This window comes from Papio anubis, chromosome 8, assembly GCF_008728515.1.
Source record: "Papio anubis isolate 15944 chromosome 8, Panubis1.0, whole genome shotgun sequence".
NCBI classification, from domain to species: Eukaryota; Metazoa; Chordata; class Mammalia; order Primates; family Cercopithecidae; genus Papio; species Papio anubis.
In genome coordinates this window covers 133,964,858-133,978,210 of record NC_044983.1, presented here as the reverse complement: position 1 = coordinate 133,978,210, position 13,353 = coordinate 133,964,858, and the positions used below count along the sequence as shown (strand labels likewise).

General features: G+C 42.9%; 1 protein-coding gene across 1 annotated transcript in view; it reads left to right on the top strand.

The window, feature by feature from the left end:
• The window catches only part of COL22A1 (collagen type XXII alpha 1 chain), a 326,761-nt gene that overhangs the window by 112,720 nt on the left and 200,688 nt on the right, over positions 1–13,353 (top strand). Inside the window, exon 12 of the mRNA XM_009213647.4 lies at positions 316–354. Coding sequence (XP_009211911.2) covers positions 316–354 — 39 coding nt within the window. The remainder of the gene's footprint in view (positions 1–315; positions 355–13,353) is intronic.

Here is a 13,353-nt window from a genome sequence, read left to right as displayed (position 1 = left end):
ATACACTAAAAATCATTGAACTGTACATTTTAAGTAGGTAAATTATATGGTATGCAAATTATATTTCAGTGAAACTGTTATGGAAACAAAGAAGAGTAACTATAATATTGAGTTATTGGAAACATTAAGTGAGATGATACTCATGAGAATGCACACTCAGTTAACAATAGTCATCATTTCTTTTAGTGGCTACTAGGCAGAGCTGATGAGAAAATATCTAATCCTTTCAAATCTCAGGATGATGCTGCCATTTGCAATGTCATGCCATGGAGATGCTCTGTAGTGAATCTTTGCCTTCTTCTTTCATTTTTCTAGGGCATAGGACCTTTTGGCCGAGGGGAAAAGGGTGAAAAGGTAAGAATCTTCCTTTTATCACACTCCTTCAAGGGAATGGGACAGAGGACTTGGGTTTGGGGGAGCTGTATGCTACTATTATGTTGCCTGGAAACAATTAGAGTGGGGGAAAAGAAGTGTCCTGGGCTGTGTAACTGGCCTCAATGTGTGTCCTCTGTGACTTGGGTGGTTGAAGCGTGTACTGTACTCAGCAGAAAGATAGAAGGTGGAGGCAGAAAATGGTAAAATGGTGGTTGGAATATTGAGTAGGACACATATATCTTGGGGAATTCCGGGCATATTCTGTTGAAAATGTTGATGTTTGAACTATACCTGAGAAGTGGAAATCTGGGGGCAGGTTCTGCTAGGTAAAGTAAAGGACATCAGAAGAATTTGTGGGAAAAATAAAGATGTTCTCCACAGCTATGCATGTTGCACCTTCTTTTACCTGCAGTAAAACATGCACAGGCTTGACTGATCTGGGAAATATGGGATTCCTCCTAAAGAAGAAATTCTTCTTAAGAGGTTAGCCTATAAGGATAAATAAAAAGCAGAGAGCCACTAAAAATGCTATTTTCTACTCATACCAGCTATTTAAAAAACAAAAGGAAAAAAGAAACAAAAAAATTGTCATCTTCCTGGAGAGGCAGCCACGAGACTTTACAGTGCAAATGCATGTTGATACTTTCACTGGAGTCCAGGCACTTGTGGACTCAAAATGTAGTGCTGTTGGATCCGGAGAGGTCATTCATTGCTCAGAGGGGGTCACGTTAGTCCCTTGCATAGGGCTGGTTATGTAACACATGTAACACTCCATTAAGTTACAGTAGAAACAGGAAACAGCTTTCATGTGGCCAGCTCATTCTCTCCCTGTAGGCACTCTTACACATCTAGTTCTGCTCTAAGGAGATAAATCAAGGATATGCACAAGTACATATCCATGTGTACTTTATAAATGAGACTAGAAATGACACAATGCTATGTAGTGGGCAAAATGCATTATTGTACACCTCAATAATGCAAGTTATTTGATGATGCAAAATGACATTTAGGAGAAGAACTAATGACCTAGAAAATGCAGTCAATACTCTGTTCATTTTTAAGCACGTTGCAAAATGTATATACAATATGACACCAGCTGTGTGTGCATGCGTGTGTGTGTGTGACTGAAAGGGGGGGGGGACAGAGAAATTAACGATGGAGACAAATCCCTATTATTAACCACTGGTTGTCTGTGGGTGAAAAAGTTATGAGGACATTTATTTTCTCCCTCATATTTCTTTATGTCGTTCTTTATTTCACAATGAGCTCCTCCGTTAAAAGCATAGGCGCACATGTAAAATGACTACCTCACAAGAATGAAAAGCAGTTTGGATGTAGCACAACACACAGCATAACTTAAGTGGTACAACCAGGCAGATGTAGTTCATGTCTCCATTCTGCCACTCTCTGGCTCTGCCATCAGTTTTGAGCCTCCATCTCCCGACTTAAAATTCTCCCACCACTTTTCATGACTTCTCTGTGATTTAAAAGCACAACACCTGGAACCTAGATGCTCAAATTCAGTAGCTACTCTCTTGGTTTAAGTTTTTTTTTTGTTTTTTTTTTTTTTAATTAGTTTCATTTAATTTTGGTAAGGACACAATATGAGATCTACCCTCCTAACAAACTTTTAAGTGTGCAGTACAGTACTATTGACCATAGGCTCAGTGTGGTGCAGCAGATCCCTAGAATGCATTCGTTATGCTTGAGATTTTTTGCCCATTAATTGGCATCTCCCCATTTCCTCTCTCCCAACCCCTGGAAGCTACTATTCTACTCTTTAATTCTAGGAATTCGACTATTTTAGGTACTTCATATGTGGAATTATGTAGTATTTGTCTTCCTGCATCTGGCTTATTTCAGTTAGTATAATGTCCTCCAGATTCATTCATGTTGTTAAAAATGACAGAATTTCCTTCTTTTTAAAGGCTGAATGGTATTCTGTTGGGTATTAAAAATAGAGCTACTGTAAGATCTAGCAATTCAGTATACCATGTTTTCTTTATCCATCCATCCACTGATAGACATCTAAGTTGTTTCCATATCGTGGCTATCATGAATTATGCTGTTGTGGGTATCTCTGTGAGATCCTGATTCCAACTCTTCTGAATAAATAGTCAGAAGCAGAATTGCTAGATCATACAGTAGTTCTATTTTTAATCTTTCTTTTGAGGAGCCACCATACTGTTTTCCACAGTGGTGATACCATCTGCATTCCCATCAACAATGTTCAGCAGCTACTTTCTTTCTCTAATTTTTTTTTTTTTTTTGAGACGGAGTCTCACTCTGTCACCAGGCTGGAGTGCAGTGGCACTGTCTTGGCTCACTGCAATGTCCACCTCCTGGGTTCAAGCAATTGTCCTGCCTCAGCCTCCTGAGTAGCTGGGACTACAGACATGTGCCACCATGCTCAGCTAATTTTTGTATTTTTAGTAGAGACGGGGTTTCACCATGTTGACCAGGATGGTCTCAAGCTCTTGACTTCAGGTGATCCGCCTGTCTCGGCCTCCCAAAGTGTTGGGATTACAAGCGTGAGTCACCGTGCCCAGCCCAGCAGCTACTTTCATTGTTACTTGCATGCTCGGTTCCAGTGGGCAGAGGTTGAGCACAGGGTATGAAGAGGGTGCCCAGGTGTGCCTCCAAATCAGGATCCAGGGCTGCCGGGGTCTGGAGGTCAGAACACTCGATCTGGGTGGTACCTGCCAGACAATACCATGCAGCTCTGTGGCCTCCTTCCCATGTTCCTCTGGGACCAGCCTTTCCTCTCAACGAATGTGTTCTTCACATGTGTTCCTGTCACCAGGCAGGGACTGGCAGCCTCCTTCCTCCCTGTGGACTGTGGGGCATCTCTGCCTCATTGGCTCTGGGGTGAACTCACAGTGGGCAGCCTTGGATGCCTGTTCTCCTCACACCTGAAGGCACCTTCTGGTGACAGGAGTCCTACCTGCAGCATCACATTCAAGGGTCTAATGCTGTGAGGGCATAGTTGTGGCCATGGAGACCTCCTCACATCTTCAATGTTGGCAGGAGAGACAGGCAGCTGAATGGACGCTGGCACTTCTGGCTCTGTCCTCAGTTGACATTTTCCTGCAGTTGATATTTTTAGCGAAGTCTGAGTCTAGATTCCACCACATATTAGCTGTGTGATTTGGAGTGAGTCACTTCCCTCTCTGGGACTCTGCTTCCTCCTCTGTACAATGGAGGAGGTGGGATGAGATGATGCATAAAGTCGCTTTCAGGCAGCAGCTCTGAGATTAGGGAATCAGCCCACCCCCAGCTTTTGCCCCCTAGGGCTCTTTTCTGTAACTTGAAGTCTCTGCTTCTCCTCCAGAAATGAGGAGACCAGAGTGGGCTGAGGGGATTGATAGCGTCTAGAGAGGGTAGAAGGCTACTCGTGACTCATGCATTGAGACTAGGCTTAACCAACTGGCTTCTTAGCTGACTGTTGTCTCCAAAGTAATTGCCACACAGGTTGGATTGAGTTTGGGGGTATTGGGTAGACCAGAGCTCGATGGGTCCAGGGATGGTAATACTCTTATTCTGGCTGTGTGTTTTTATATATATTTGGAATTGTAATTAACCACTGCGGCAATGTACATTGGCTTCTGCATGTACCAGGCATCCTGCTAAGGATATTTCATACTTACTGTCCCATCATTAAGACAATATTTCAGGGAAGGCAACGCTGTGCCCATTTCAAGGATGAGGAGAACATGGCACTGAGGTCAAGTGACCTGCATAAGGTCACGCAGTTAGTATATGCCCAGGAAACACAATCACTGATTGTTACTAAAATGAAGAGAAGTTGTAGAGCTGATTGAATCACTGTTCTTTGGCAGCTAAGGGAACTGAGGCTTAGAGAAAGTGAGTGACCTTGGCCCATACACGGAATATAACAGTAACAACAACAGCACACTCTCGTTAGCTGATGTGAGGAGTTGGCAAGTTTATCCATGGGAAGAGATAGCAAGGGACCTGGTAAATGAAGCAACTTCAGAAAGACTGAGCAAGAATCAGGTCTGAGTCTTCTCCAAGCATGAGGATCAGTTCAGGCACGTTCTCCAGGTTAGTCCCATTAGAACGGACTCAGTACTTTCACTTACAAGGACCAGGACAGATGCTATTTTCTCCCTGGGCCCAAGGATGTAAGCATGAGAGCCTTGAAATTCCCATAGCCATGCTGGTAGCATGAAAGGAGCCAGTTTAAAGAAGATGAAGGTGATCCTGAGAAGCTTGGCCCTGAAACGGATCAGTTGCTGCGTAGAGAGCAGGCTCACCTGAGGCAGATCTCCAGTGTCTTAGAGCCGCGAGACAATGCATTTCCTGCCAGTGGTCTTAGCTTTCTTTATGAACAGTAGCTATTATTAATATTGCAGGTCAAGTTGGGTTGGGATGTTGATGGGAGTGGCCTTTCAGGCAGGGATTTGCCTAGACAATGACCTGGAGGTGGGACAGTGTTGGGTCCTGAAGAGACCCATCTTTCCTGGAGTGGACAGGATGGACCTGATGGAACCTGGACCACATCTTACAGATAGTCAGGGGCCCTGACACCCACCAGGAATGAAATGGGGGCAAAGTGTCCCACAAAGCCATGCTTGGATCAGCAACTAGGGACTCAGCATTTGGTAGAGGGGGAAACAAGCACCACCAAAAAGTCATTTCTTAAGCTTTTTCACAGAAATCCATATGGCAATAAATAAAACTTCATATGGATTTTCTGCTCAGATTTCACAGTATGGTGCCCCAGAAAAAAAAATCAGCAAGCAAATATAAGAAACTCAGCTAAATTGTATCGGGTTCGTCGACTCAGCAGTAGATAGAACTTTGGGTCACAGAAACATCAGTTCATTGTCTTTTATGGTTTTCTTCCATTTTACTGGCACCATAAACCTGACAGGGGATGAACGTGGTGAAAGGTGAGTCTCTGAACCAGGCAAGTAGTCCAGGTTCTTCCAGCTTCCTGGGATGCAGCCTTCTCAGAGCCTTGGCTCCACATTCTGAAGAGGATGCCATGTGTGCAGGAAATCCACCTGAGAGTTCCGAAGTCACGTCATGGGAGGGTCTTTGTGGGGTGGTTTGCTAAACAAATAAGATGCTAATTACCAAATGGAAGAAAGGTCAAGGTGCCTGGAATTCCCCTGTTCCAGATGTCTTTATTTGGTTTACATACACTGTCCCGTTTGAAACATGCAAGTGCTCATAAGTTTGCATTTGACCTTAAACTGCCACTGGAGTTATGCTGTTCTGTGTTGCTTGGCAGATGGAGTCCAGTGTGCTTGGTGTGCACATCCTACCGGACATGATGGGGCCCGCGGGATCCTTCCCCAGTGTTTGTCTCCTGCTGATTCTGGGTTTATCTTTCTGTGGTCATGCTCAGGATATCTCTGCCTCCCTGTCATTGATTCCTCCTCTTTGCACGCCCAGCATCCCCCTTTGCCTGCTGAAACCTTAGGGGTGTTTCTAATCCAGTCACCATCAAAGTGCCCAGCATCAAGCCAGGCATTTCTATGGGCATTGTCCTATTTGTCCCTCCCGTAGATTGTAGGTGAAAGGCATCGTTATGCCCATTTCACGGAAAAGGGCACTGAGGCTTGGAAAAACATGTGCACACATTCATGGGACTGATTTCATTGTAAAAGGATATAGGACAAAATACTTTATAATGAGCTCTGGCTTTTTTGAAATCACAGCAAGTACTAGCTGAGGACCCAGCATGGTGCTGGGCGGCTAGGCAGGGACAGCAAATGGGGGTGTGAGCTTTGAAGAGTGATTAACTTTTAAGAGTAAATCGGAGAATAGGGATGTAGGGTGTTCTAAAAAAATCACTCTGGCCACTGTATGGCTGATAGGGCACAGTCATTGGAGAGAAGGTATGTTCCTACTCAGTCCTGCTTCTCATTGGATTGGGGCCCTTTGGGTAACAGTCGGGTCTGCAGTCACAGAGAAGTCAGGTCTTCTCTTATCCCAACACGACAGACACACCTTGTGCTGTCCACACTGTTAAATAATGGGTCCTTCTGATCGGAACCAGGTTCTTTCTTCAGTGTCTTTCAAAGGCAGACTTTACCTGAAGTTATAAGAAGATTGCTTGGAGGTAGAATTGGACTGCAGAGTGGGAGGAGAAATGAAAAGGGAGCTCCACGACATGTGGGTTTTCTTCCTGGAGCCCCTCTCCCAGAGTGGTGACCAAGAAAGTTCTCCAGAAACCACAAGGCACTTCTACATATCAGGGGAACCATGGTCTGAAAGTGCGTGCTCCCCAAATCCATATGTTGAAATCCTAACCACCAAGGTGATGGTATTGGGAGGTAGGGTTCTTGGGAGGTGATTGGGTCATGAGAGTGGAGCCCTTAGGAATGACTGGATTGGCCCTTATAAAAGAGATCCTGGAGAGCCCATTTGTTCTTGCCACCATGTGAGGTTACAGTGAAAAGACAGCCATCTGTGAACCAAAAAGCAGGCCCTCATCTGACACCAAATCTGATGGCACCTTGATCTTGGACTTTTCCAGCCTCTAGAACAGTGAGAAACAAATTTCTGTAGTTTACAAGCTACCCAGTTTATGGTAGCCCCAAAAGACAAGGGGTTTCTGCCACTGATGAAATATTTGGCATAATGAGGGACGGCACACACACTTTTGATGTTTTTAAGTTCTCCCTGAGGCATAAGATGAGCATGTTTTAGCAATAGCAGCCATGCAGAATTTATTGGCCAGCACTGGTGATTTTATGTGGAATGGTATAATGACTTTGAAAAGGAAGTGCCATGTACTGGGAAGAATCATGACATCAGTCTTTTACTGACCTCTTAATGTTCCAGGCTATTCAGTTTTACGAGCTTCAGCCTCTGACAGTCCCTTTAAGAAGGCTGGGCTATGGCCAAGGTCACAGAGCTGGTTAGTAAGTAGGGCCAAACCTGTGTCTGTCTGATACAAGACACAAGAGTGGGGATCCCCCACTTTTGACCACAGCATTGGTCAGTGTCAGTTCCCTGCCCCTCCTTCAATGTGATACTGATATCTGGGAATTCTTGACCTTCAAAAATCTTATAGGAATCAGCTTTATATAAAGACTGCATTATAGAACCCCTGAACCAGAAAATATAAATTAGACCTTTGTCTTTATATTTGTGAAACTAGATATAGATATATTTATGCCATTTGCCTCTAGCTTTGGGTCCTTTTCTCTTTGTTCATGGCTGGCTTAATCAGCACCCCCATCTCCTATTCTTAGCCTGTGCATTAATGTGCATTATTCATGGTTATCGAGTTGGATAAGTGTGGTTGAGTGCCTTCTATTTTTACAATAATTAAAGGGTTTAAGGGGAAATTAGTTTAGCTGCTTATGTGCCCTCAAATAGCCTTGTAGGTTAGGGGCAAAATGCCCAGAGTTAGAATAAATAGAGGTGCTGCAGGTCCTGTCCATGGTGCTGAAGGACACACTGGGGAAGTTCTGAAGTTCACAGCACTGCAGGGCCTCAGGCAGAGCTGGGATAGGAATCTGCATTTCTCCTCTAGCTCCATCTGACACTCAGGTGCTTGCCAAGTCTAATGGACCAGTCACAAAACCAAGGGCTTCGTACAAGAGGGTGAGAGCACTTACGGGAAGGGTAAATGCTGGACTCCTGAACTGGGAGGGCAGGGGAAGCTCAGAGTGCAGACCCCGGTCACAGACTGGCTAGATCTAGACCTTGGCTGGGTCACTTAGCAGCTGTGTAACAGTGGGTCAGTTACTTAGCCCTGTAACCCTTGCTTTCCTCATCCATAAATTAACAACTATAATAGTACTTGCCTCGGAGGGTTTCTGCAAGGATTAAATGAGCTAATGAAAATAGATGACTTATGTTTGTAAAAAGTGCTCATAAACGTTAAGCATAATTACCATTACACCAGCATAGTGTTCCACCATTTTTTTATAAACCAAATGACGTCTTCTGCCCTCTCAGCATTAATGAGGTCTTATTTCCAGAGGCGACCAGCAGCTGCAAAATGTCAGAGTTCTTCAGTCTCCCCCTGAGGAGGACTTCTATAACTCCTAAAACCTCAGGAAACCTAGAGAGTGTTATTAGAAAGCATGTTCTAGGACGCCAACATAAAGAACCTTCCCTTTCTTCAAATTCACCTAAAATAATTCATAGATCATCTAAGAATCATGATAGTACCTCGTATTTACAAGGACTTGCTATCTGCTAGGATTAATGCATGTGCTATTTAGTTTAACTTTCATGGTAAATATTGCTGTCCTTGTTTTACAGGCTATTCATTATAAAATGAAAATTCACCTGGGACCAAGCACAGGTGACTTTACCTCTTCATGGGGATGAGCCAGGATTTGAGTTCATGTTTTCTGACTTCACAGCCTGCATTTGTCTGTGCTGACAAATCATTCTCAAACTTGAGACAACATCCAAATCACCTGGAGGACTTTTTAAGCTAACAGGCTGGACCCCACTCTCAGAATGTCTGATTTAGTATGTCTGGGGTGGGGCCCGAGAAGTTGCCTTTCTAACACAATCCCAGGTGGGGTTGATGCAGCTGGCCCATGACTATGCTTTCAGAACCACTGCCCAGCATATTCCTAAGACCCCACTAAAGTGCATACCAAATGGATGAAGAATGTTAGTAACAGCTCCTCTAGCAATGCAATGGTCTTTTTGTTAACATTTAGAAATAGGGCCTGATATTTAATTAGCCAAAAGAACAGCAGAAATATTTGTTCTCTCTTTTCTCTGTGTCTTACTTGATGAGGTAACAGGATGATCCCTGGGGCTCTGGATGCTGACAACTAGGTGTGGGGAGATGGATAATTTCCTGCTAGATGGTTGTCCCCCACCCCCGTATGCCTCCAAATGAGATCATGAAGGAAGTGAGTTTGTATGCAGTGGAGGGAGAGGCAGGGGTGGAAGAGAGGTCAGAGTCTGGACTTGGAGCCAAGCCCTGATTTTGAGTCACAACGGCCATTGTGAACAGAGGGAAGCCCCTCTTCTCTGAGCCTTGGTTGTCTTCTGCAGTGGCTCTCATCCATTGTCATTCTCTTATACCCTGAGTGTTGATTTTCTTTTTATAGGTGGAAAATAGAGGCTTGGGTAGTTTACCCAAAATAATAGTATCTGATGCTTGTTTTGAATTTCCCTGTATATGAAGCATTTCCCAAGTATTTTCTCAAGGCCTCTTACCAGCCATGTTGAGCCAGAGGTACTCCTCCTCCTTGTGCCATCTCCCTTCCAGGTGAAGGAGCTGAGACACAGGAGGGGAATGAGTCTGTTCTGCTCTGCTAATATGAGACAGAGGCTGCATGCAGATCAGACCCTCTCCTCCCAGCCTAGGCTTTTTTCCTTCTCTTTCTCTCTCTTCTTTGCTTCCTTCCTGCCCTTTCCTTTCTTTTCCTTTTTTTCTTCTGTGCTTTATTGTGGATCCTTAGCTTTACATATTCTTTTAAAGATCATTCTATGCCTGACCTTACCAATTTAGGGGCAACCTCCAGTCTTTTCTCACTCCTCTCCCTGACCCATCCCATGCACTTGGATGAGTGTTCTTACTTATCAAGAGATACAATGAAAGAGCTCACATTTCAATAATACTTCATAGTCTGTAAATTATCTCTACATTTAATTCTCATCTGAAAGCGTTGTAAACCTCTACTTTAGAAATGATGAGAGGCTCATAGAAGTTAAATGACTTTCCTGGTGGAAGATGAATAGGCAGCTCAGAACTATAACTTTCTCTTTTCTTTCTTTTATTTTTTTATTTTTTATTTTATTTTATTTTGTTGAGATGGTGTCTAGCTCTGTCACTCAGGCTGGAGTACAGTGGTGTGATCTTGGTTCACTGCAACCTCCACCTCCTGGGTTCAAGTGATTCTCCTGCCTCAGCCTCCCAAGTAGCTGGGATTACAGGTGCCCACCACCACATCCAGCTAATTTTTGAATTTTTAGTAGACATGGGGTTTCACTGTGTTGGCCAGGCTGGTCTCGAGCTCCTGACCTCATGATCCACCCACCACGGCCTCACAAAGTGCTGGGATTACAAGCCTGAGCCACTGCACCCAGCCTAACTTTCTCTTTTCAAAGCTGCTGTGGGCAGCTGATGGTGAGTCCAGCTGGGGGATTTTGGAAGGTCTATCACAAGGGTATGATAAGGGCGTTTTGTAATGTTAAGAATCAGTGGTTTCAAAGCATATCTTTATTTCTGCCTTCATTTCGTTATGTACCCAGTAGTCATTCAGGAGCAGGTTGTTCAGTTTCCATGTAGTTGAGTGGTTTTGATTGAGTTTCTCAGTCCTGAGTTCTAGTTTGATTGCACTGTGGTCTGAGAGACAGTTTGTTATAATTTCTGTTCTTTTACATTTGCTGATGAGTGCTTTACTTCCAACTATGTGGTCAGTTTTGGAATAAGTGCGATGTGGTGCTGAGAAGAATGTATAATCTGTTGATTTGGGGTGGAGAGTTCTGTAGATGTCTATTAGGTCCACTTGGTGCAGAGTTGAGTTCAATTCCTGGATATCCTTGTTAACATTCTGTCTCGTTGATCTGTCCATTGTTGACAGTGGGGTGTTAAAGTCTCCCATTATTATTGTGTGGGAGTCTAAGTCTCTTTGTAAGTCTCTAAGGACTTGCTTTATGAATCTGGGTGCTCCTGTATTGGGTGCATATGTATTTAGGATAGTTAGCTCTTCCTGTTGAATTGATCTCTTTACCATTATGTAATGGCCTTCTTTGTCTCTTTTGATCTTTGATGGTTTAAAGTCTATTTTATCAGAGAAGAGGATTGCAACCCTGCTTTTTTTTTGTTTTCCATTTGCTTGGTAGATCTTCCTCCATCCCTTTATTTTGAGCCTATGTGTGTCTCTGCATGTGAGATGGGTCTCCTGAATACAGCAAACTGATGGGTCTTGACTCTTTATCCAATTTGCCAATCTGTTTCTTTTAATTGGACCATTTTATCCATTTACATTTAAGGTTAATATTGTTATGTGTGAACTTGATCCTGTCATTATGATATTAGCTGGTTATTTTGCTCATTAGTTGATGCAGTTTCTTCCTAGCATCGATGGACTTTACATTTTGGCATGTTTTTGCAATGGCTGGTACTGGTTGTTCCTTTCCATGTTTAGCGCTTCCTTCAGGATCTCTTGTAGGGGCAGGCCTGGTGGTGACAAAATCTCTAAGCATTTGCTTGTCTGTAAAGGATTTTATTTCTCCTTCACGTATGAAACTTAGTTTGGCTGGATATGAAATTCTGGGTTGAAAATTGTTTTCTTTAAGAATGTTGAATTTTGGCCCTCACTCTCTTCTGGCTTGTAGAGTTTCTACCGAGAGATCTGCTGTTAGTCTGATGGGCTTCCCTTTGTGGATAACACGACCTTTCTCTCTGGCTGCCCTTAACATTTTTTCCTTCGTTCCTAACATCACAATTAAAAGAGCTAGAGAAGCAAGAGCAAACACATTCAAAAGCTAGCAGAAGACAAGAAATAACTAAGATCAGAGCAGAACTGAAGGAGATAGAGACACAAAAAACCCTCCAAAAAATCAATGAATCCAGGAGCTGGTTTTTTGAAAAGATCAACAAATGATAGACTGCCAGCAAGACTAATAAAGAAGAAAAGAGAGAAGAATCAAATAGATGCAATAAAAATGATAAAGGGGATATCACCACTGTCCCCACAGAAATACAAACTACCATCAGAGAATACTATAAACACCTCTATGCAAATAAACTAGAAAACCTAGAAGAAATGGATAAATTCCTGGACACATACAACCTCCCAAGACTAAACCAGGAAGAAGTTGAATCCCTGAATAGACCAAGAGCAGGGTCTGAAATTGAGGCAATAATTAATAGCCTACCAACCAAAAAAAGTCCAGGGCCAGACGGATTCACAGCCAAATTCTACCAGAGGTACAAGGAGAAGCTGGTACCATTCCTTCTGAAACTATTCCAATGAATAGAAAAAGAGGGAATCCTCCCTAACTCATTTTATGAGGCCAACATCATCCTGATACCAAAGCCTGGCAAAGACACAACAAAAAAAGAGAATTTTAGACCAATATCACTGATGAATGTCGATGCAAAAATCCTCAATAAAATACTGGCAAACTGAATCCAGCAGCACATCAAAAAGCTTATCCACCATGATCAAGTGTGCTTCATCCCTGGGATGCAAGGCTGGTTCAACATATGCAAATCAATAAACGTAATCCAGCATATAAACAGAACCAAAGACAAAAACTATGTGATAATCTCAATAGATGCACAAAAGGCCTTTGACAAAATTCAACAGCCCTTCATGCTAAAAACTCTCAATAAATTCAGCATTGATGGAACGTATCTCAAAATAATAAGAGCTATTTATGACAAACCCACAGCCAATATCATACTGAATGAGCAAAAACTGGAAGCATTCCCTTTGAAAACTGGCACAAGACAGGGATGCCCTCTCTCACCACTCCTATTCAACATAGTGTTGGAAGTTCTGGCTAGGGCAATCAGGCAAGAGAAAGAAATAAAGGGTATTCAGTTAGGAAAAGAAGAAGTCAAATTGTCCCTGTTTGCAGATGACATGATTGTATATTTAGAAAACCCCATTGTCTCGGCCCAAAATCTCCTTAAGCTGATAAGCAACTTCAGCAAAGTCTCAGGCTACAAAATCAATGTGCAAAAATCACAAGCATTCTTATACACCAGTAATAGACAAACAGAGAGCCAAATCATGAATGAACTCTTATTCACAATAACTTCAAAGAGAATAAAATACCTAGAAATCCAACTTACCAGGGATGTAAAGAACCTCTTCAAGGAGAACTATAAACCACTGCTCAGTGAAATAAAAGAGGACACAAACAAATGGAAGAACATATCATGCTCATGGATAGGAAGAATCAATATCGTGAAAATGGCCATACTGCCCAAGGTAATTTATAGATTCAATGCCCCATTAAGCTACCAATGACTTTCTTCACCACATTGGAAAAAATTGCTTT